This window comes from Pectinophora gossypiella, chromosome 11 (genome assembly GCF_024362695.1).
Source record: "Pectinophora gossypiella chromosome 11, ilPecGoss1.1, whole genome shotgun sequence".
Taxonomy (NCBI): domain Eukaryota; kingdom Metazoa; phylum Arthropoda; class Insecta; order Lepidoptera; family Gelechiidae; genus Pectinophora; species Pectinophora gossypiella.
Window position 1 is genome coordinate 12,823,590 of NC_065414.1, and position 24,361 is coordinate 12,847,950.

General features: G+C 37.4%; 2 protein-coding genes across 5 annotated transcripts in view; both read right to left on the reverse strand.

Moving 5' to 3' along the window:
* The window catches only part of LOC126370576 (limbic system-associated membrane protein-like), a 189,368-nt gene that overhangs the window by 93,209 nt on the left and 71,798 nt on the right, over window positions 1-24,361 (reverse strand). The window lies entirely within an intron of this gene.
* LOC126370525 (uncharacterized) lies at window positions 16,215-22,858 on the reverse strand. 3 transcript variants are annotated; one of them, XM_050015402.1, is made up of 3 exons: window positions 21,683-22,858; window positions 20,738-20,899; window positions 16,215-20,105 (listed from the first exon to the last, which is right to left on the reverse strand). In XM_050015402.1, the coding sequence occupies exon 3, from the start codon at window positions 19,746-19,748 to the stop codon at window positions 16,581-16,583; it is 3,168 nt and encodes a 1,055-aa protein (XP_049871359.1). In that variant the 5' UTR covers window positions 19,749-20,105; window positions 20,738-20,899; window positions 21,683-22,858; the 3' UTR covers window positions 16,215-16,580. The 3 variants fall into 2 exon arrangements, with proteins under 3 accessions (XP_049871359.1, XP_049871360.1, XP_049871362.1); XM_050015403.1 differs by having other exon boundaries at window positions 20,738-22,858.

Consider the following 24,361-nt stretch of genomic DNA (forward strand, 5'->3'; position numbering starts at 1 on the left):
ATACCAATTTTCTTGTTTCATACTTTTTAGAGCATGATTTTTCCGTAGTCGGGATTTAGTTTTTAAACTTATATCTTTTTTGAAAGAACTAATCAAACCTAGTATGCCAATAGCGATATGCGCTAATGAGGAAATTCACCGACACCGAGGCAGGGTTGGTATTGGGGTCATGAAGTGTTTGTTGTCGCATGCTGATTGTTAGTGTAGCATTCTCCATTCTTGTCTATCAAAGGCAAATTATATCACTTACTTATGAGATACGACGTTCCTTCTCTTTAATCTGTCCCATGTAAGCTCTTCTTGGTCTTCCCCTTCCTCTCTTTTCTTGTAGCTTCCCTTCTAGGTTGTTTTTAATAAATTTGTCGTGTCTTATTAAGTGTCTAACCTCTTCTGTCCTCAATAATTCTCAATATTCGCCTCTACCTTAACTATTAAACCCATTAAAACAAAAATGCAGCACTCGACGCTTTTAATTACAAAAACATATTTCGGAGCGCAGTGAAAGCGCGCCTTTTAAAGGCCACTTATTTTAAAACTAAGACCTAGTAACCTCTATGGGGGAGGACGAAGGGTGAGGTGCCTCCCCCTCCCTATGGTACAGTCTTCGTAAGAGGATTAAACACGGTAATAAGGTTTGCTGCGGCACACTTGCCCGGGTCAAGCAGGTCTTAAGACCAAATGTTTTGTTCTACAGTTCACGTTAATAAGGAAAAAAATCTTGAAGGAAAGGCTCGTTCACGTGCGCCGTTTAGTCCATTAGGAGCTATTAAATTAAATAGTGGTTTGACACGAGACATTATGCATATAGCTTCGTAGCTGTTCTCGTGTCTTATGTATAACAAAATTACGTACGTAAAATTCACTGCCTTAGTCTCCAGTGGCTAGAATAAAGAATAATACTATCTATAGGTATGTGTTAATGTTGTTACTTAAATGTTACTATGTGCTATTATAAGTACTTATACTAGTAATAGCACATAGTATACTTATATAACACACTAATTTATGACCCACGATCTTGTAGGTGTAACTTTTTTATGCTAATTTTTAAAGGAAAATTGGAGTAGCGGTTTCTTGTTTCTCTATATAATGCTAACCCCCTCTGGGTCAAACTTTAGTCTCAAATGGCCGTAATCCGCTAAGGAGTGAGAAGGAGAGCGCGCGGAGTATGTCTCGCTCCCACATACGGTGAATGAAATTTTTGTAAGTATGGAGTTTCCTGGATGTGCCAGTTCGACAGAGCCTAAGAAGACTACTTGCAGCCACTTTAACTGATATGGTCATTTTTCTAAGAAGACTTTTATGGTAACCTTTATGGTAATGTACCCCAAGCAAGGCCGAGCGAATCCTTTGTAGATCATGTTGAAAATAGTTTAAAAACATAAAAAAAATTAATAAAACAAAAAAAAAATATTATATTTAAATTTTAAATTGTTTGTTTGGTTTTGTTTGTTTATAGTTGTGAGTATAGCGACTAATTTTTCGACTAATGTACCTTTCTAACAGAGGCAGAAACAAATAAAGTTGTAAATTAAAGTCAAACACCAGACCAGAGGTTGACATTGTAAAATTAACCAAAACGTCCTGGGAAACCGCTTCGAGAGGTCCTAGAAAATAAAATAAGCAGATTTTTTGTAATGTCTGTTGGTCAGTATACAACTTACTCTATTTACCTACGTAATTGTATACTCTACACGAAATTAAGGACCTAGCAAAGTAATCACACATGTTAAACATACAATGATTATCTACTGACGACATCCACAACCTCTAATTACATCTCATCACAAGCAAAGCCAAACACCTACTTTCTTAAACCTACAAGGTAAGATCCAAAATTGTGTGCAAACTAATTTCCTCAACTGAAATCGAAACTTGGTAGAATCGTGGGTGCATTCCGAAACTAACCTCGAGTTTGGAAGTGTATTTGAAGTTTATCAAATACTTGTATACATACGCTGCAAGTTTGAGAGATTGGCATAGATTGAGTTTCAGAACGGAAATCTATACAACGAGTTTATCTACATAATATTCGAACCTGCGACCTCAAAGTGAGAGGCAAGCGTTCTACCACGGCTCTCAAATAGCTTCTATTATGCAAAATAAATATAATAATAATTGTATCATTGCCCAAACACCTTCACGGACCCGCAGCGGAGTAACGTGGTGGACTTTGCTCCATACTCCATCTTTGTTCGAGGGACTCCTGTGTCCAGGAGTGGGACTTATTAAACCATTTTTGTTTAATTAATTTTTATCATTATTTATCGCGCCTACCATATTACGGCTACATTATGACGTAGCTGTCACTAACACCTTGCGGGCCACCACGAGCCTGCTACTGACACGTAGTTAAATGGCAATTTTGTTACAAACCACTGACATAATATTTCATTAGTTTTCTTCACGCAATATTGCTGACATGATCGATATAGTTGCATCAACTTGGTCTTTTTCTATCGTGTGGATTGCAAGGTGGATTAACAACCCCATCAAAGCTGGCGTCATGGTTATTACTGAGCCGCCATAGGCTCCTGACATGACTCATGTAACGACTACCTACTTACTTACATCAGTAAGTAATCAACGGCTTAACGTTCCTTCCGAAGCACGGATCATCTTACTTTTCGACAATCAGGTGATTAGCTTGTAGTGTCCTAACCAAACTGGGGATCCCAAAGTGATTTTTGTGATTTGTCCCCACCGGGATGCGAACCCGGGACCTCTGGATCGTGAGCACAACGCTCAACCACTGGACCACGGAGGCCGTTGGTTCAACTTGGTTATTATTATTAACAAAAATACAAGGCATTTGTTTATACAAAGGATCTCATACGACAAATTACATAAAACTGAGTAACACTGGTGCTGATTCCAGTAAGGCCGGTCACATACATTCGGAATTCCGTTTCGGAATTTCGATTCGAAATATCGATTCGTAATATCGAACGAATTAAATCCATACAACATCTATGAATCAACCACATGCTTACAGTTTTTTTCCGTTCGAAATTTAATCTGATTGGGAATTCCGTATGATGGCCTATGCATGGCCCAGTAACGGCGACGTATTTTTTTTTCCTTGATAGGTATAGCAACAGTGCTATCTCGATAAGAAAATCGTCGTCCTTAATGCCAAATGTCTGAACTCAAGTTCTAGCGTCGCTCAACTGAGCCTTGTTATTCCGAACGGAAATAAACGTATGTGTGTGATATATTAACGGAATCCCGAAACAGTATTTGGAATCGAAATTCCGAAACGGAATTCCGAATGTATGTGACCGGCCTAAACACGATCTAATTTTATTTTAAGTTATGTTTTGTCACTTTCTTATCCGCCGACAAGGAAAGGGACGGGTAATCGACACGCAAATTTAAACATCCCTCTTAAAATTTAAAATTGGCCAAGTTCTCGACAGAATTACGTAGATTGCAAACGTCAACGGATTGCAGCCGTCAACTGACCAAGATGCCTATTTCATTCATCCAGGTTGTTCAATTATTCTAAAATCAATTTTTAAATTAACAACTGTCAGTATTTCCTGTGGTGGATAATGCTGTTTTTGATTTTCTTGCAATAATTACGTCGAATATATTTATACTGTCAGTCATTTGAATCTGTCCCTTTCCTTTTCGGCGCGTAAGAAAAAGGCAGGTATAACTTAGATTACATTAAAATTAGGAGGTGTCTGCAGGAATCAGAGCTATGAGCCAAATTAGTTGTGATCATCAGAAAATTCATCAGAATATGCTTTTCATCAAAAAACTGTTTTATGTTGAACTCCGGGTATTTTGGCTAAACAATCCATTCCAGAATTAGCTCGTGGGTCAGCCGCGACCTTTCATTGTTTAACTTAGGTAATTACTTTGTGAACTCCACTCGTGTCAGATTTTACATTAGCCACTAGTTCCGTTGTGCAATTAAAAGTTTCTAAATAAAGCCGGGTTTTGGTATTATTGTTTTTCTGAACACTGCTTGAAGTGACGTCATTAAGCACCCTCTGTTTTAAGTCTTCAATTCTCAACGTGACGTCATCAAGTACGGGTTTATAGACGATTCAATTCTAATGATGGTATAATTAGCAAGTTTTAAGCTGCGGAATTGAGCAGTTTTGAAAGTGGAAAGGTTGGATTTAGAACTTTTTGAATTGAGTTTCAGTGTCTTTGTTCAGTGTTTGTTGTTCGTTATTGTTATTATGTATGAAACACAATATTGTCTGCATTTTAAGAGCTCACAATTAAAAACTAAAAATTCTAATGTTCAATAATATTTCTTCTTCAAAATTGGTTTACATAGTGAGCGCTTTTTGAATGTCAAAAAAACGCAGCTTGTGTATGTTACACGTGTTCGTTGCGTTTTTGTTTTTTCTCCTCATCAAAACACTTTAAAGAACAATAAATAATTATATTTCAAAACAGGAACACACGGGATAGAGAACTCTAAGGTCAAACTAAATATAGTGATGTGGCCATAAACAGCAACGTGGCTAAACTTACTCGCTCCATGTATTTGTTCATAACATTCCATAACATAAACAGCCTAAATACGTCCCACAGCTGGGCACATGCCTCCCCTCAATCAACCTGATGGAGTATGGAGCATACTCCATCATGCTGCTCTACTGCGGGTTGATGGAGTTCTTTTACGGCTAATAGCCGGGACCGACAGCTTGGACAACTCGGACAATGAACAAATAAAAAAGAACAGTCTCACAAGGTGATTTCGACAATGTCTATGGGGAATTGGACCTGGACCTCCATATCGTAAGACCAATGCTCTACTCACTAGACACGGAGGCTGTTATAACAATGTTATTCATAACATTTTAACATTAAAAATAAGCCGTTGGTCCCGGTTACTACTTACTGATGTAACTACGTAGTCGTTGCATGAGTCATGTCAGGGGCCTTTGGCGGCTCAATAGTAACCCTGACACCAGGTTTGGTGAGGTTGGTAATCCACCTCACAACCCACATGATAGAAGAAGAATATTAAAAGTACGTATATAAAAATACGTCGAAAACTTCACCTTAGCGAAGTTAGCGTCAAGTTTCATTGCCGTTGCTTACAGAGGTGCAAATTTTGACAAAAATTGCGTAAGTAGGCACGTTCATCGTTTTAGAATCTATATTCTGTATTGAGTCGTAACACGGTCGGGTTATACAAATCAACATGTTGCCAGTTCGTTGCCTAAAGCATACATCGCTATTTCTGCCCTAACTTTTCGTTCAACTTTTTGAGCGCTCATATTCAACCTACGGTATTTATAGGCATTATAATGTATTTTTATATAATAGTTACAATGTTAATAATTAGTGTGGAGTATCACCAGAAACTATGGCTCACCTTTTGTGCTATCCTAAATGCCCTTACACCTGCACTATTAAAGACCTTCACGAAGCCACTGCCAATGCCGTAAGCGTGGCCAATTATTGGTCAGCAAAAATATAGTATCGATCACCATCGACTCGCAAAGAAGAAGAATTTTAATAAAATAAACATAGTCAGATTAAATACCTACACTAAAATATGCCAAAACACAAAAAAATATAATGTTACCACTCAGAGAATTCTCGCCACAACCGGGTGCGAATAATGTGCGAATCTGAAACTACTGTCAACCTCACAATCGGATTAAAGTAAATCGATTCGTGTGTGTTTAACCCCTTAATTGTCCGAGCGGCTGAACTCAAAATACTTGATGACTGTTTGTAACTATGGATTTAAACGGAATTATATAGCTAGAGGTATTATACGCAACACTGATTTGGATTATACTGACAACATGTAGTTACTCGTTTTCATATACACGTGCAATGCTTCTGTTGCAATTGCAATTATCGCATTTTGTTCAAATTCAAAATTCAAATTTCTTTATAAGTTAGAAACTATTTACAGTAATAAAGGTGATTGGAGTCTCCTTTTAAGCGTAGTGCCTGTGTCAGGAGACTCCGCTCTTCCATAAAAGCAAGTTGTACACAAATATGCTAATAAGTTTATGGTGTGTGTGTGTGTGTGTGTGCGTGCGTGCGTGCGTGCGTGCGAGCGTGCGTGCGTGCGAGCGTGCACCACACACACACGTGTGTGAGCCATTTAGAAATAATAATTTTACATTCATAACTTAATTTATCATAAATATAAACTTCTTTATTTATTTTATTATACAAATATGACGATCTTACGTAAAATTGCCTTTGCGCGAAACCAGTTTTAGATTTTGGTACCTCAACGACAATTTCTTTTCTTCTTTCATATTTTACTAAAGGATTGTATGTTATAGTCTTATGTGTGTGTGTGGTTATGTGTTGTTTTTATGTGGAAAATAAAAAGTAAAATGTTAGTGCTGATTTAGAAACTTAGTTCGTCAGGGGCCAGGGGTTCTCACAACCCACATGATAGAAGAAGAATTCAAAGGGTTAAACCTAGTTCGGGCGCTGTGTAAGAGCGAAGAGTTGCCGTTCTATACGTTGTTTTATTATTCCTTATTCTATGCCAGGGGCTTGCACCCGGAACCTTGTGCGATCCCTAATCTCAGAGAATAACGGGCCCATAATTATGAAATTAGATACCGATTTGTGTTTTACCTCCAATTAGGAGGTAACGGTACACTTTCAAACATAAAATATTTTTTGCATTTTATTAAAATAAAATTTAAAAATCTTTATTTATTCATTTATTTATTCATTCATCTACGTCCTAAAACAAACTAAACTAAAAAAATAAACTAAGAGATTTAATTTTTAAGAAACTGAATTAAATGTTTTTAAGTGTTCTTATTATTATTATTATTAAATTCTAAATAAACCAATGGATACTAATTTAATTACGTAAAGGTAAGTACCCACATATATAACCGGTAAGAGGGTACCGGTACCGTATCTCGCGGTAACGAGTTGACCACTCGCCAAGCCGCGAAGACATCAAAATGTCCGGCACGTAATAACGTCCTGTTTAAATTTTTATACCGCTAGAAACAGATAACGTGGAACAGAAGTTTTAGTCTGATTGCATTTCTGTAGCTTTGTAAAACGTACCGATGCGGTGTGGTGCAAAATTAATTATGTATTATTTTGTAAGAAGATTTATATTTCTGTCTTTTATAGATTGTCGGTGGTTTACGCGGTTATTATCGTAATTAAAACACATAATACCGGGTTCTCACCGCGTTAAAATCTGGGATATGAGACTCCCCTTATATTAATAATACTTAGAAGCGACAGGGATATCATATCCCTGATTTTAACGCGATAAGAACCCGGTAGTATGTGTGATAATACTACTGCTCTCAGGTGAGGAGGTGCTCGTCGTAATCAAACAATTCAGCAATTCTCTTGAATAATGTTATATTTTCATAAACAATGTTAACTCTCCAACTCTTCATAGCAGATTCCCGGAACCCAACAAAATTCCCGTCACCGCCTTTCAAAAAGGCGGGAAAACGTTCCCGTTCGAAAAAGAAGAAATTTAAAAATAAAAACAAAAGAAATAATATGCCAGTTCCAAATTAAAAATAATAAATAATAATATTCCGTCTGTTATTAAGTTAAATAATCTAATAATAATTAAATAATTAAATAAAAAATTCCAACCCTAAAATATGTATTTGTCTTTTGTTAATGAGAGAGAAGGTGCGTGTATGAAACGATTGATGAATGTGGAGGACACAAGAGAAGTATGTCAGGATCGAAGGAAATGGAATTCCATAGTCTCTGCTTACCACGGTGGTAAATTGGCGTTAGTTTATAATATGTATGTGTGAATGTTAATGAGGATTTACCCAGGCTACGTTCGTCAAAATTAATATAGACGGCGCTGTCGATTACTCGGGTACATAATTATTCAAATATAAAAATATATTACCGCGACAGTCTTCTAAATATCACTATTCGGAAGAATTTCACAGAAACGTACCTATTTTCTTGTTTCATACTTTTTAGAGCGTAATTTTTCGTAGTCGGGTTTCAGTTTTTTAAACTTATATTTTTTATATTATGGTTATAAAGAGAGGTAGGTTATTTTGATACAACGTGCAACGTGCAGAAAATTAAGTAATTTCCTTGAAAATACACGTACTATATAGGATCACGCCTATTCCCCGTTGGGGTAGGCAGTGACCTCGGAAGTCAAATTACTGCGATCGTAAGATACCACTTACGTGTCTTCCACTCATTCATTCAAAAATAATAAAATATCTAAATTATCCTTTTAAAATTGTTTTTCGTAAATAAAGAAAAGTATTCATGGTAAGTAGGAGTATGTAGCACCGAACAAACTCTAATTTTACATATTATTTAAGGTTATAAAAAATAAATACGAATATAATTATTAGGTGGATAAATACAGGTAGTTCAGAAGTTTTAAATAGTGCTGACTTAATAAGCATCTTTCGAGTGTCATGTTATAATGTTACTTACATGCCAAATGAGATTGCAATAAGTACCTACTCATTCTGACACTTTTATTTTTTTTATTACAAAATCACTACTTACTTACTTACTATAAAACCACTTTGTGAGACTGTCCCTTGTATGGCTAGGCATTTCAAGCTGAATTACGTGATTGTCCGAAAGTACAATGATTAGTGCTTCGGAAGGCACATTATAGCGTTGGTCCCGGTTACTACTTTCTGATGTAAGAATAAACGGTACATGAGTCATATCAAAGGCCTTTGGCGGCTCAGTAATAGCGCTGAAACCAGGATTTATGAGGTTGGTAAAACACCTTACAAGCCACACGATAGAAGTCCAAAATAGAGAGAAAAAAATAATTAAGAGAGAAAAATATTTATCTATCTCCTCTGTACGTTCATCTCTCGCGTACCTACTACCTCGAGCATTAGTAACGTGCGAGCCAACATGGCGTCCCTCAGAGACCAGCTAATGGTAACTGGTTCGCGATAATAATAATGTAATAAAGCTTTCACCAACACAATCGAATTATCTCTGTTTACTGGGCGACTTTTCACAGGAAATATCTTTTATTTATTTATTTATTTATGGTGACCAACAGAGTTAAAAACATTAAATACATTACAAATCCATCCATAGGGAAGGCCCGTGCCCCAGCAGTGGGGACGTTAATGGGCTGATGATGATGATATGTAAACAAGAGTAATTGTTTACCCTAATTATAGGTGACAACGGCATGCAAAATTAACTACAGCAAAGATCGCATCACGCTTCCACAGATTAGGCCTTTTACATTTAAAAACAAATCCGCCCAGGGAGAATCACACCATGGAATTCAAAATAAAAAATATCTTTATTCAGTAGGTAACATAGTTTCACTGAATCGTCAATTTCTATATAACGAACGTCTCATCCGCCTAAAACTACTGCAGTTTCTCACAACTTGTATAGCCGGGAACTTAAAGCTAGCGAAGAATGGATGAATACACATTTACCTACCCCTGTAGGGATTCAAGCGTGAAGCTGCACCTGCTTTGGTTATTTTATTGCAGAGGCCTTCATATTCAATTTAACTTAAATATAAAAAGTAAGTATCATCTGCTTATAAAAAAGGAATATCTCCATAAAACTCAACTGAAACATATTTCACGGACGCGTAAAGCTCACTATTATCACCGAAGTAACAAAAACCCCCTATAAATGCGAGGGGATTCCACCCCTGACCATCTGGTCGGGAGTTGATGATAATAAGATAATACCCAAATTTAATATTCATAACCCCCATAATACGCGGGGGAAGTGTCCAATCACTTTTGCTATAGCAAAAAGACTGGAATTTATAACAGCGCCTGTCCATTGACTTGAACTTAAGGTTTAATGCGTTTTATGGAGTTATGAGCTGGGTGTGGCTCTGGGTTTAATCTGGGTTTGCATATGCTGCTGCTAATGGCGTACGAAAAATGATCTAATATATTTTTTAATGAGTGTTAAATCAATTACACATGCGCCTTTTAAAAAAATATCTTTCCGATTTTCTTCTGCAAAGCCTAGATTTTATACGATCTATTCAGAGTAAAATTCGACAACACAATTTTATACTTGGATTGAAAGGAGTTTGTCTATTTCAAGGTTTTGTTAAAAAAAATATATCCGAATGTAATTTTACCAAAAAAGTGCATATTATGTGGTTTTCACTATCATTTTGTTATTTATATTTTACTGAGTATAAATCCCAATAGTTTTACCAACTCTCATTAAAAATACATTCTCAACATAATATCGTGACACAAAACAGACTCATCCTTGCAAAATAATTATTTTTAAACTTTCTTGCTACACAAATCGGTGTCTTAAACTATCTTCAATTATTCCATAGAAAATTAGAAGCGATTGGCTGAGTCGAAGCAATCAACGTAAAAGCATTATAAGTGGTTGCCTACCGTTCGTAGTACAGGTTACTTGATATTGTAGTAAGGACACGAACGTTGTATATTGAGTAAGTATATTAATGTGATAAGTACATCTTTCACAGACAGCCTCCGTGGTCTAGTGTGAGACTGTCCTTTGTTTGGTAAGGACTTCTCAGGCTTGAATCACCTGATTTTCCGAAAAAGTAAGATGGTTCCGTACTTCGGAGGGCACGTTAAGCCGTTGGTCACGGCTATTAGCCGTAAAAACACCTCCACCAACCCGCATTGGAGCAGCGTGGTGGAGTATGCTCCACACCCCCTCCGGTTGTTTGAGGGGAGGCCTGTGCTCAGCAGTGGGACGTATATAGGCTGTTTATGTTATGTTTATGTAAGTGCATCTTTTTAGGACATTAACACTATTTTATTTTTTAAATATGGTCTCGCGTTTGACCACAATCTCACCTGACGGTAAGTAACGATGTGGTCTAGGGTGGATCACACTTAACTGATGCCCATTCGCTCTAGTCTTGAATACACCCAGATTATAACGAGTTGGAAAAGCAGACGACGGCGTTCAGTTCCAAACCTTCGATGTTTGCATCAAAAAGGAAGAGGCGGATCGTTTAGTGTGAATTGGTGGTATATATATCCTACACATAATGATAAACTGCCTGTGGATGTCTAGTAGTCCGTAGATGGAATGTAGTGGGTGGAATGACCTCGTGATTAGAAGTGTTAACAACGGAAATACTCGTGTGCCATTTTAAAATATTAAACCGAATTTTATGCTTTGGTTTATCGTACATCTCTGCCCAGAGTTTATCCCGTTTTGACGTGGTCGAGCTATAAAAACAACACAATACAATAAATTGCACATAAACACACTCTTTTAAGAGCCACGCTCTTGTCAGTGTAGCATTCTCCAAGCTACTTTTTTAGGGAAAAATAGGGCAGTGGTTTCCCTCTTGCTTTCCGCCCCGCAGTACTCTGTACCTGTCCTAGTCATCATCACCAGCCCATTAACGTCCCCACTGCTGGGGCACGGGCCTTCCCTATGGATGGATAGGGAGATCGGGCCTTAAACCACCACGCGGGCCCAATGCGGATTGGTGGTTATTAACGACTGCTAATGCAGCCGGGACCAACGGCTTAACGTGCCTTCCGAAGCTCGGAGGAGCTCGAGATGAAAACATTTTTTTGTGGTCACCCGTCCTATGACCGGCCTTTGCGAAAGTTGCTTAACTTCAACAATCGCAGACCGAGCGCGTTTACCGCTGCGCCACCGAGCTCCTCCTGTCCTAGTACGGCTTTGAAATAGGCTACTCTGGGCGCCATCCCACTCACGTCAAACATAAACAGAACATCCATAAAATAATTACAAAGTGTCAAGAAGGCCTAAACTAAACATATTGAAAAGTCTAGTTTATTTCACTAACACATTTGGCTCAACTATTATAGACCACGGAAGCGACTCGTGATATAAGTGAATCATCTATACACGCATGAATAAGGAAACTTACACTCTTATGGTTTGGACACATCGAGCGGATTAAGGATAGTAGGATTACGAAAGCGGTATATAAAGCGAAGGTGGTAGGGTAGGGCTGGCAGAGGAATACCGAGAAAGGACGTACATTGGCCAAATTGGAGATGTCCTTAGAAAAGTTTCAGTACGATCTACTCTGAACCGGCGTGCGTGTATGAATCGATTGATGAATGTGGAGGAAGCAAGAGTGTCAGGATCGAAGCAAATTGAATTCCATAATGTCTGCTTACCCCGGTGGGAAATAGACATGACTTTATGTGTATGTAGACTCAGGTGTGACCTGGTTATGAAACCTTATGCTACAATTTTTATTTTATCGTATTATTAATAACCCTCACAAAATAAAAAAGCCTCAAAAGTGGCTGCAAATAGTTTTTTGATTATTTGTAGTCCTGCCCACCCCTTCGGGAATACGGGCGTGAGTTTATGTATGTATGTGTATTAATAACCCTGTTATGACGAATCTATAATTATTACCACTAAAAAACAAATTTTCTCATTTTATTATACGCAACAAAATGAATATGGTGAAAAAAAAATAGTAGGTACTCGTATATTCAAAACCCATTAAAATTTGGTACTCATCAAATGGGGTGAATATCACGCTCGCTAAAGGGTAAATCCCGTTCTTACCCAAGGGGACAGATCAATCTTACCCAACATTAGCGGGACATATCAAATGTACATCAATCACTGGATTTGATCCCAAGAATATTTCGAGAAAACATTGAGGTGCCAGAAAATACTGAGATAAGAAATTTGCTACAGAACTAAAAGGCAATGGTGTCATTTTTAGCACCAGTTTGCACAATAAATACATAGTTACATTAACAGTATACGTATATAGAATATACTAATGGGATGGGTTCCAAAATTCTAAGTAATCAGACAGAAGACTTTTAAGGACACTTTTAATACAAAATCTTAAGATGGATATAACGTATAGGTCTCACATTTGATATTAGACAGTTGCTCGGACTGGTACAAACGGCGATACGGCTCATCACCTACCACGTTGTCAAATAGAAAGCTTGGTGAAGTGTGGTTCCCAAATCCCAATTGGATTTCAATTTAGGATATAGTCGTCAGTATATGTTAGAAATGTCCACGCTTCACTAAAGCTGATGTCACTGTCACACTTGCCATTATGGCGTTAGTAGCGTAATCCAATTTATAGTATACCAAATACATATCGGGATTCCAAGTGGTTTTAGATGCAGAGTATATTTTTAATTTATAACAATTCAACTTTAGACCTTCGTAGACATGGTTCGTTACAGATCACGAAAGTGAAATCACAGACTGAATAATTTATGGAATACATGAAAAGTAAATAAGAATTTTGTTTTGTTTAGTTGACGTATCTTCATTATGTGCAAAAATATTTTTCCATGACATCATCTCAAAAATATTTGCTAAAGTTACTCCTTCAGAATTATTCAGCTCCACATAAAACATAGAGGTGTGAGAAAAACCGTGCACTGGTGTGGTAGACTGGGATGACAGATAGAATGGGTAATTTGTCGCCACCAGATGGGATGCGATATCCTTCCTGAACCGTTCTTGAATAAAAACATACACGCCAAGAAAACATGTCGATGCCATAAATCTATTTTTATAATTGATCACAATTCAGGTAACGTTTTTTGTTTTTCTTTAATATTGCATTTAAACAGACTCCATGGTCTAGAGGTTAGAGAGTTAGGCTCACGATCTGGGGGTCCGGGTTCGATTCCCAATGAGGACATTGTCGAAATCACTTTGTGAGACTGTCCTTTGTTTGGTGAGGACTTTTCAGGCTTGAATCACCTGATTGTCTGAAAAAGTAAGACGATTCCGTGCTTCAGAGGGCACGTTAAGCCGTTGGTCCCGGCTATTAGCCGTAAAAACACCTCCACCAACCCGCAGTGGAGCAGCGAGGTGGAGTATGCTCCATACCCCCTCCGGTTGATTGAGGGGAGGCCTGTGCCCAGCAGTGGGACATATATAGTCTGTCTGACGATGATGATGATTGCATTTATACAGTTTGATCAGTATAGAAAATTAACATAAAGCACAATTACATACACAAAAATTATATTTCAGGTTTGATCGTAATTTCGCATTATTTTTATTTCCTCTTGACACAAAAATGAATGTTTTAATATTTATTTTAGTCAAAGAATAATAGAGGGATAATTAATGAATTATTTTATTAGGTACGAAAATACCTTCATAACCCTTTGGTAGCTCGTTATCATAATCAAGCCAATTTACAGTGGAGTCACGTGCTTAGTACTAAAAAGTAATTCCTACGTTTCTTCGTGATCAGTCTGGAATACGCAGACAGAGTTAATTTATCCTTGTCTCGAATAAATTAGTTCTGTCTCGGTGATGTGTTACATGAAAAAGGTACACACATAATTAATGTTTCAAGCTTGAAATATTTCAAGCTTTATAAGGTCAGTAAACTGACTAAACTGACTGACGTCAGTAAACTGAGGAGCTCGGTGGCACAGCGGTAAACGCGCTCGGTCTGCGATTGTTGAACTTAAGCAACTTTCGCAAAGGCCGGTCATAGGTTGGATGACCAAAATAAAAAAGTTTTCATCTGGAGGTCCTCCGTGCTTTGGAAGGCACGTTAAGCCGTTGGTCCCGGCTGCATTAGCAGTCGTTAATAACCATCAATCCGCACCGGGCCCGCGTGATGGTTTAAGGCCCGATCTCCCTATCGATCCATAGGGAAGGCCCGTGCCCCAGCAGTGGGGACGTTAATGGGCTGATGATGATGATGAAAGTCAGTAAACTAATACGTGAAAATTCTCGATGAGAAAATTAATCGACGTGGCTTGACTTTCCCGAGACCAGCTTTTAATTTAATTATTATTAGAATGAGGGACTTTCTAGGCTACGTTCCTCAATAATATATGGCGCTGTACATATTTTCCGTCTTTTAATCTTCTAATTTCATGGCTAACATGCATTTTTAAGTATCTTTGTTTTTGCGTATAAATGTTGTTTTTTTTTATTACACCCAGGCACAATTACATCTCACACCCATTATTATTCTGAACAAAATAAAGACAAGCAATATAGGTAGCAACATAAGTCTAAGTATACATAATCATCATCAATTTAAGAGCCACGCTCTTGTCCTTGTAGCATTTTCCATTGCAGGCTATCAAATGCCAATTCCTTGACTTCCCCATAAGACACAACGTTAACCTTTTCTTTAATCTGTTCCATGTAAGCTTTTCTTGGTCTTCCCCTTCCTCTCTTTCCTTCTAGCTTTCCTTCTATGATGTTTTTAATAAATTCGTCGTGTCTTATTAGGTGTCCAATGTTATTGCCTCTTCTGTCCTCAATAATTCTCAGTATTTGTCTCTTTTCCCTTACTCTTACTAGCACTTCCTCATTTGTAACCCTTTCTGTCCAACTTATTCTTTCCATCCTCCTCCAACACCACATTTCAAAGGCCTCGAGTCTCTCTCTGTCCTTCTGTGTCAGTGTCCAAGTTTCACATGCATAGAGAGCTATACTCCATACGAAGGTTTTGACACATCTTTTTCTGATTGCTTTGGCAATCTTAGCCTTGAATATACACCTTAAGTAAGTAAGTATACAGAATACGTTATCTAAATATCAGGCAACAATTATTATATATGCTTCTGCCATTACATTGTATTTTTGAATAATTATGTACTGGAATTATGATAAAATAGGTTATTGATATTTCACGTGATAATTATCACGTGAAATATCGACAGCGGCATCTGTAATATTTCTGGAGAACGTAGTTTGGAAAGTCCCTTATTGCAACGTAGCTTTTATTCAATTATTTGGTTGTTTTAGTTGTAATGAATTTGAAATTGACCATTAACCTTATTTCACAGGGATATGTAACAGCCTCCGTGGTCTAGTGGTTAGAGCGTTAGGCTCACGATCTGGAGGTCCGGGTTCGATTCCCGATGGGGACATTGTCGACTGTGAGACTGTCCTTTGTTTGGGTGTCCATTATTATTCTGATCAAAATAAAGAGAAGCAATATAGGTAGCAACATAAGTCTAAGTATACAGCCATGAGCAATATGATGTACCCACTTTAGGACTCTGTCGCACTAACATATTTGACATTTAGTGAGACTTACATTTCAATTTGTCAAAAAAGTTAATGTGACATGGTACTAAAGTGTATACATATTAATGCTCGTGACCGTACATAATTATTTAAAATGGTCATTGTTTCACCTTTTCCTCTTATTTTCTGCTGCCATTAGCTCTTTGCATCCAATTTGTGTAATGGAGTCTGTACAACTTCTGTTGGGCTGAAGGGCTGGTGTGTGATGGAGATGCGTTCGAAGAAAACCACGATTTGTTAGTAGCACTTTGAAGTATAATTTTATAAGTAATTTTTAGTACAATGCGAACGATGTTCGATAAATCAAATATGGCGAATTATATTATAAAAAAATTATGACAGCTATAAAAAGAGTTGGTTGTCAAATTGACAGCCAAAATTACGTTTGTAATGTTGGTGTTTCCAACATATTGCGGCCTACAAAGAACCTAAATATAACAAACATTTATAAACTGAATCTTAATGAACAAACTACACTTATTTATAAAACTAAGTCTTAATAAACAAAATTGTTTAACAACAGAGAGAGTTTCATTTAAACAGAAATCAAACTGATTATTTAATTCTAATTAATGTCTTAATTAAATCATAATTAAATCTTAATTTATTGGCAGTTGACAAACTTTGGTTACAGATCGCCTATGTGTTTTGCCATTGGCAGTTTTTACTTCAACCGCACGAACTAAACCATCAGAACCTGGAAAAACATTTATTACTCGTGCCATAGGCCAATACATGGGCGAGCTGTTATCATCTTTTAAAATAACTAGAGAACCGATAGCAACATTGGGTAACATATTTTTCCATTTTGGTCTACTTTGTAGAGTATTTAAATATTGATTACTCCACACCTTCCAAAACGATTGTTTAAGATCATTACATTTCTGCCAAAAGGTTAATCTATTATTAGAAATGTTGGTTACATCTTTTTCAGGATATGAATTCAAGGCAGTACCTATCAAAAAATGACCAGGTGTTAGATATGAGTAATCGGTAATATCATTAGACAATGGTAACAGAGGTCTACTATTTAAAATAGCCTCTATTTCATACAAGACAGTTATTAATTGTTCAAAAGTAAGTAACGACCTTTGTACTACTCGTTTTAGATGGAATTTGGTGCTTTTAACAGCAGCCTCCCAAAGGCCACCAAATACTGGTGAATAACAAGGTATGAAGTGAAAGTTTATACCTTTTTCACTACTAAAGTCTTGTACCTGATTTTGATGTTCTTTGGAATTATACAATTTATGTAACTCTGAGTTAGCACATTTGAAATTAGAAGCATTGTCGCAGTAGACATCCGTTGGAAGTCCTCTACGTGAGATAAAGCGCCTAAATGAAGCTAAAAATGTTTGTGTTTTTAAATCAGAACACAACTCTAAATGTACGGCCTTTGTGGTGAAGCATACATACACGCAAATGTACCCACTACCTACTATTGACCTACGCATCGTCGATTGTTTGACTGACACGGGACCACAAAAATCTAATCCAATTTTTTGAAAAGGACGACATACATTTATTCTGTCGTGTGGCAACGAGCCCATTAACTGCTCAGAAACCTTTTTCTTAAGTTTCCAACATATTACACACTTATGGGTAACCTTTTTAATTTCACGCAGTGCATTTACGATCCAAAACTTTTGATTTATTGATGACAACAGTAGTCTAGGTCCTGCATGTAAATTTTTTATATGCTCGCTTCTAATAATTAGTTCTATAAGACGGGAACCTTTAGGCAGGATAAGTGGATGCTTTTGCGAATATGGCAAGCTTGATTTTTCAAGTCGACCACCCACTCTTAACATACCATTGTCATCAACAAACGGATGCAACGATTGTAGGTTACACTCTGAGAGAGGTTTGTTATTACTAACATTATGAATTAAGTCCTTCATGTGTCTTTCTTGTTCATACTTTACTATTAACAATAATGACTTTTCTAGCTCCTTAGAAGTGAGATAGTTACATTGAACCCTGTCCAAGTTTGTGCGTGCATTTTTACAGAATCGGAGTATATATGCTAGTACTCGCTGCATTTTGTGTAGGTTAGAGAACTTGTCTAAAAAATTTAGATTCAAAGGTACATGGGTGGTACATACCAAGGTATGTGCTGGCTCCTTTTTCGACTCTGGAAGATCCTCCATGACTGCAGGAACATTACAAGGCAAATCATACTCACTTGTGTGGAGAAATCCAGGGCCTTTCCACCAGAGTGGGTGAGACTCGAACTCGTGCGGGAGGAGACCTCTACTTAAGCAATCTGCAGGGTTATCTGTAGTGTTTATGTAAGACCAAGTGCACCTTTGTGTATTTTGTGTAATTTCCTTTACACGGTTAGCAACATACGTGTTTAGTTTTATGATGTCAGTAGCAATCCATGCTAATACGATTTGTGAGTCAGAATATAAAAATACGTTATTTATTTTAAATTTTAAAGATAATGTTTTGTGTACCTTAGCACAAAGTTTGGAAAGTAGTAAAGCAGCATTCAATTCCAATCTTGGTGTTGTGAGGTTGTTATTGAGTGGATTAATTCTCGATTTAGCGCATAACAAAGAAACTTTAACATTCCCTGCGGCATCAATGACTCTGAGATAAATGCAGCACCCGTAAGCAACTGTGCTTGATGCGTCAGCAAACCCAATTAATTGAAAGCAAACTGACATGTCTAAGCATATGTACCTATTGATATTTATAGGATTCATTTTAGTTAAGCTATCATAATAATCAAACCAAGTCTTTTTTAGGTCACCTTCAACCTTTGTATCCCAATCAACACGCGACTTCCATAAATTTTGTATAAAAAGCTTAGCTGAAACAACAATTGGACCAGCCAGGCCCAATGGGTCGAAAAACTTGCTGATGAAGCTCAGGATTTCGCGTTTTGTTTGGGGTACATTTCCTTCTGAAACAGGAGAGGCAAGGATAAGATTATCTGACTTTACATTAAATTTAATTCCTAATGTTTTCAATAAAAGATCATTTTTTTGCAATTCAATATCATCAAAATATTGTTTTTCTAATGGTATATTTTGTAACAATTCGGGAGAATTAGATGACCATTTATGTAACTTAAAACCTCCTAAATCCATGATTCTACAAAGCTGTTCCTTTGACTCTATCAATGACTCTATGGATGAAGCAGTTCCTATTACATCGTCTACATAAGTCTGATTTTTTAAAATAAATGCAGCTTGTGGATGATCTTTGTAATAATTTTCGGCTAATTCCATTAGACAACGAGTTGCTAAATAAGAAGAGCTTTTCATACCGTAAGTAACGGTATTCAACTGTAAACAATCCAAATTATCTGTTGGAATGTCTCTCCAAAGAATATTTTGTAGAGATCTGTATTTTTCATCAAGCTCTATAGCTCTGAACATATGTTTAACATCTGTAATGAATATGTATTTCTCAAGCCGTGACAAAATTAAAACATCAAAAAGTTCGTTTTGTACGACAGGTCCATTCAATAATATATCATTTAAAGCTATCTTTTTACTACCTTTCATTGAAGCATCAAACACTGTTCTACATTTAGTGGTTTTTTTGTCCATACGTACAACAGGATGATGAGGCAGAAAATAAACAGGGTCCCTATCAAGATTGTATTGATTAATATCAATTTTTGTGGCATGGCCCAGGTCAATATATTCATGAATAAAGTTGGAATAAAGATCAAGTAGAACTGGGTCTTTTTGCAATCTTTTTTCTAAGTTATAAAACCTTTTTAGAGCTAAATTGAGAGTGTCACCCAACATTTGGTTAACGGAGTCAAGTGGCAACTTTAGTGGCAGTCCCACTGTGAATTTATTGTTCTCAAGTGTTACAGATTCCTTAAATTGTTGTTCACAAGTTTCATGTTCTGAAAGCTTTTCAGGATATATTTCTGGAACTGATTCAGTTTTCCACAGTTGGGTGACGCTGTCATGAATATTGTGATCACATGTTTTGCAAAATAATGTTACCGGATTTGAAGCAGCAGGGATGTTTGGTAAGTTACCGGCTACAATGAAACCAAATTTTGTTTCTAGAAGTGAAGGTGTAGATGCAGAGGCTGGTGTAGGTACATGCAGTGCAGGCTGTAGCGTTGATGTTTCATGTTGCGTGCTCAGCACCTGAAAAAACACATCAGCTCCCAATAAAATTTGCACTTCACTTGGTTTATGAAACTCATTATCAGCAAGGATGATATTCGGGGGCAACTTGAACTTGGTCAGGTCGACTTCCTGCTGGGGCAACTTGGTGGTTATTTTGTTCAGAACAAAACATGAAACCTGAATGTTAAATTCATTGTTTAATGAATGTAATTTAATTGGCACATATTGGCTTAAGTGACTAACACTGTTGTCTATGCCTATAACGTTTGAATTTGTTTTTTGTGGTTTCAAATTTAATAATTTCACAAGGTCTGACTTTATAAAAGAAAGTTGAGAACCACTGTCTAGCAGAGCCTTGACATGCAGTTCTATGCCATTATCAGCAATTATTTTTACTTTCACAGTTGGCAATAGGACTTGTGTACCTTCTGTTTTCGATACCAAGGCGACAGGTGGTAATTGCTGATCTTGATGTAACAATGTGTTATGCTTTTTTCGACAAATATCACATCGAAAATGATATCTGCATGGTTTAGCATGTTTGTTTAAACATGTAGTGCACAAATTATGCTCTGTAGCAAATTCAGTTCGATCAGAGACATTCATCAATTTAAATTTGGGGCAAGAAAACAATTTGTGTTGTAACTTACATAACAAGCAGCTCACTCCTGGCGCCGGGTCTTCAATCGCCTTCAAGGCAGTAGCCGAGGCATTGTTCTCCCGTCCGCGGTGGTTAAAACCTGAACTTGCAGGAGGTGGCTTCGTCAATTGCATGGCGGCAGTGGAATTTTCCAGAGCCAGCGCACGTTTGTCTAGAAATTCAATAAGGGTGGATAGGGATGGTTCTTTGGTGTCTAAAGTTAATTGAAACTCCCTACTACACAAAGCATCTAATTTCCTCAATATCACACACAATGTCATTGGACAGGTTTCAATATCTATATTTAGATTTTTTAATGCAGCCTTTTGCTGTTTAATCGTTGAAACAAACTGTCTAAGAATAGGGGCATTTGTTTTTGTTAATGGTTGAATATCAAGTAACAAATTCAAATGTTCCATTTTAATTTTAAACTCATTGTTGTAACGTTCATCTATGATTTTTAAAGCTTCATCATAACTACTTTCCAACATTGGTAAGTTCTTTATTAGGTTATAAGGTTCACCTTGTAAAAACATTTGAAAATAATAGAATTTTTGTATTTTTTCCAATCTTTTGTCCTTATGTACCACTGCATTAAATATACCTATGAATGTTTTGTATTCTGTATATTTTCCTGTAAACGTAGGTATATTTATTGGAGGCAAATTGACAGGCAATCTTGAGATCGGGTCACTAACCGGCTTTTCGTCTTTTGAAAGTTCCCTATTCGATAACAATTGTTTTATTTTAACAAGTGAGTTCATGTATTTCTGCTCAACAGTCACGTCCATGTCGAAACTTGGATCTACAGATATAATTTGTAGAAGACATTCTTCATACTTGGTAAAGTGGGCGCGGAGGCGCTCTTCTTTGACTTGAACGATAACTGCTGTTGCAGTTTCTGCAGTTAGTGTCTCGATCTCGTTTGCTAACCTAGAAACCCAAGATTTAATACCTTTTAGTCGTTGTTTCAAAGCGGTAATCGAAGTTGTTTGCTCACAATCTTGATCGGCAGGCATGGTGGTTTATGTTACGCACAACTTACAACAGTACTATAAAACTATTGAAAAACAGGGCACAAAGGCACTTATTATTTAAATCGTAGTAGCAGTAAAGGCACTTATTATTTGTATTGCTAGTTTTCTTAAAATTAATCTTAAGTTAAAATTTACAGCTCGAGTTTCAACAAGCACGAAAAAGTGAAAAAAAAATGGAATTCGGTTGAATTCCTGTTATAGGTCCGACGTGGCGTCCTTTTTCTTGAATTAGCCAATGAAATAATTTCCTTTGCGTGTTGGCCAATAAAATAGAAATTCTTTCCGGGTAGGCTGATATGCGGAATTCTGCTTGCTGATTGGTGGACGGGCGTCATGCAGCAACGCGTCATAACGCGTGATTCGCCGGAAAATTTCAATTGACACTTGTTCCGTCGGCGGCAAATTCAAGTATGTAGTTTGACGTTTTAAAAAGCAGGGTCGGCAAACGGCAAAGAATAAAATGTATTGAGCCTTACGTGACTGCGTAATTTTGATGTTGATTGATGGATTCCAAACCTGTTGATGAGCTTGATAAAAGACGTAATTCGTTGAAATTTTGCAAAAAATCACTGATATCTTGCGTTCTTCTGTGTTTTGGTAGGTAAGATTGACGAGTTTTTGCAGGCGGGCAGATAATATTTATGACTTGCACTCGCCCCTCGTATATGAAACGTAGACGTACTCAAACCAAATATTTATTACACTGCACTCTGTAGAACAAATCGATCTGTGGCGTTGTGGCGGATGTAGCTTAATCCTGGCGTATATTTAGGTACTACTGCACAGAACAAAAGGGCGTTGTCCACGACTGCACACTGGTTTTCTTCGGTCCGTATTTCCTTGTTCTCGCTCGAAGGACCATGTACAACTTCTGTTGGGCTGAAGGGCTGGTGTGTGATGGAGATGCGTTCGAAGAAAACCACGATTTGTTAGTAGCACTTTGAAGTATAATTTTATAAGTAATTTTTAGTACAATGCGAACGATGTTCGATAAATCAAATATGGCGAATTATATTATAAAAAAATTATGACAGCTATAAAAAGAGTTGGTTGTCAAATTGACAGCCAAAATTACGTTTGTAATGTTGGTGTTTCCAACAGAGTCTCAATCTTGCTCGAAGTCTCCGTAATCTCTCGGGAATGGAACCCGTTATTTGGAGAATTCACTCCGTTGTTTTTAATAGAATTACGATGTCCTAGAATAAAAAGGGTTTCTCCGCAACAGACAATATAGTGAGTCACAATGGCCAGTCACTCGGCGACCTGTTTTGAGTGACCTGAATAGATTAATTCTTGCACTACAGGGGTAACGTGCGCACCGTGATAAAATTGTCGATCGATTCTATAACACATACATACATACATAAACAACCTATAATATACGTCCCACTTCTGGGCACAGGCCTCTCCTCAATCAACCGGAGGAGGTATGGAGCATACTCCACCACGCTGCTCCAATGCGGGTTGATGGAGGTGTTTTTACGGCTAATAGCCGGGACCAACGGCTTAACGTGCCCTCCGAAACACGGAATCATCTTACCTACTTTTTCGGACAATCAGGTGATTCAAGCCTGAAAAGTCCTTGCCAAACAAAGGACAGTCTCACAAAGTGATTTCGACAATGTCCCCATCGGGAATCGAACCCGGACCTCCAGATCGTGAGCCTAACGCTCTAACCACTAGACCACGGAGGCTGTTAATCGATACAATAAATTATGTCGAAATTGATAAGTTTGTTTTTGTCCCTAACACGCGTGCCGCCGTGATTTTGTTCGTATTCAGACAGAACGACATGACTCATTTAGGTTCACATACCTATTAGCACCAATCGATAAAACGACATAATTATATCGCCAGAAACGATGAAATGACCGTGAATAAATTTTATCTCGTTGCGCATGTTAGCTATACTGGGGGGTTAAAATGGCCACATCGAAGCAATTCATCTAAGAAAGCAATATTGCAATTTGACATTTGCGCGTATAAAATTGTGTGCAATGCAAACAAATCGCAACGCACACGGTCTACGAATTTTCCTAGACAATTGTGTCGTACCCAATTTGCCGCACTAATAGTAAAATATTCCCTTCAAGAAAGGGTGCACAAATCATTAATTCCGTCCGTAAGGAGGTCCCGAGGTCCTCTGAGCCTCCCAACTATTTGTCAAAGAGTATTATCTTAGGGCAAGTTCACTGGATTTATCCTTCACTTTGTATGAATTAATTGCCGACCTTGCTTACTACAGGCGATAGCTGAAGTTCCAATGTTTTCTGAAAGAGAATTTGCTGGAAATATTATATATTTTCTTAAAAAAGTACTTTTTTTTTCAAGCACTATCTGAGCACGTGAATGAAACGTACTAATCACATACATAAGTACACATGTCATGTCTATTTAATGGGCAAAGACCACGACATTCCAAGAATCGAAAATGGCACAATCCTGACTCCGAATCCCGTTCGATTCTTCTGCTGCTCCCATCAAAATCTTTACACATGCGCATATTTAGAAACAGTAAGCCTGTTTACTCTTTCCGTTGGTCCCGGTTACTACTTACTAATGTATGTTAGTAGTCGTTACATGAGCCAAGTCAGGAG

Bases quoted from the DNA above. Each gene is read 5' to 3' on its own strand.
- LOC126370525 (XM_050015402.1), bottom strand. From the start codon at position 19,748: ATGTTGGGTGACACTCTCAATTTAGCTCTAAAAAGGTTTTATAACTTA.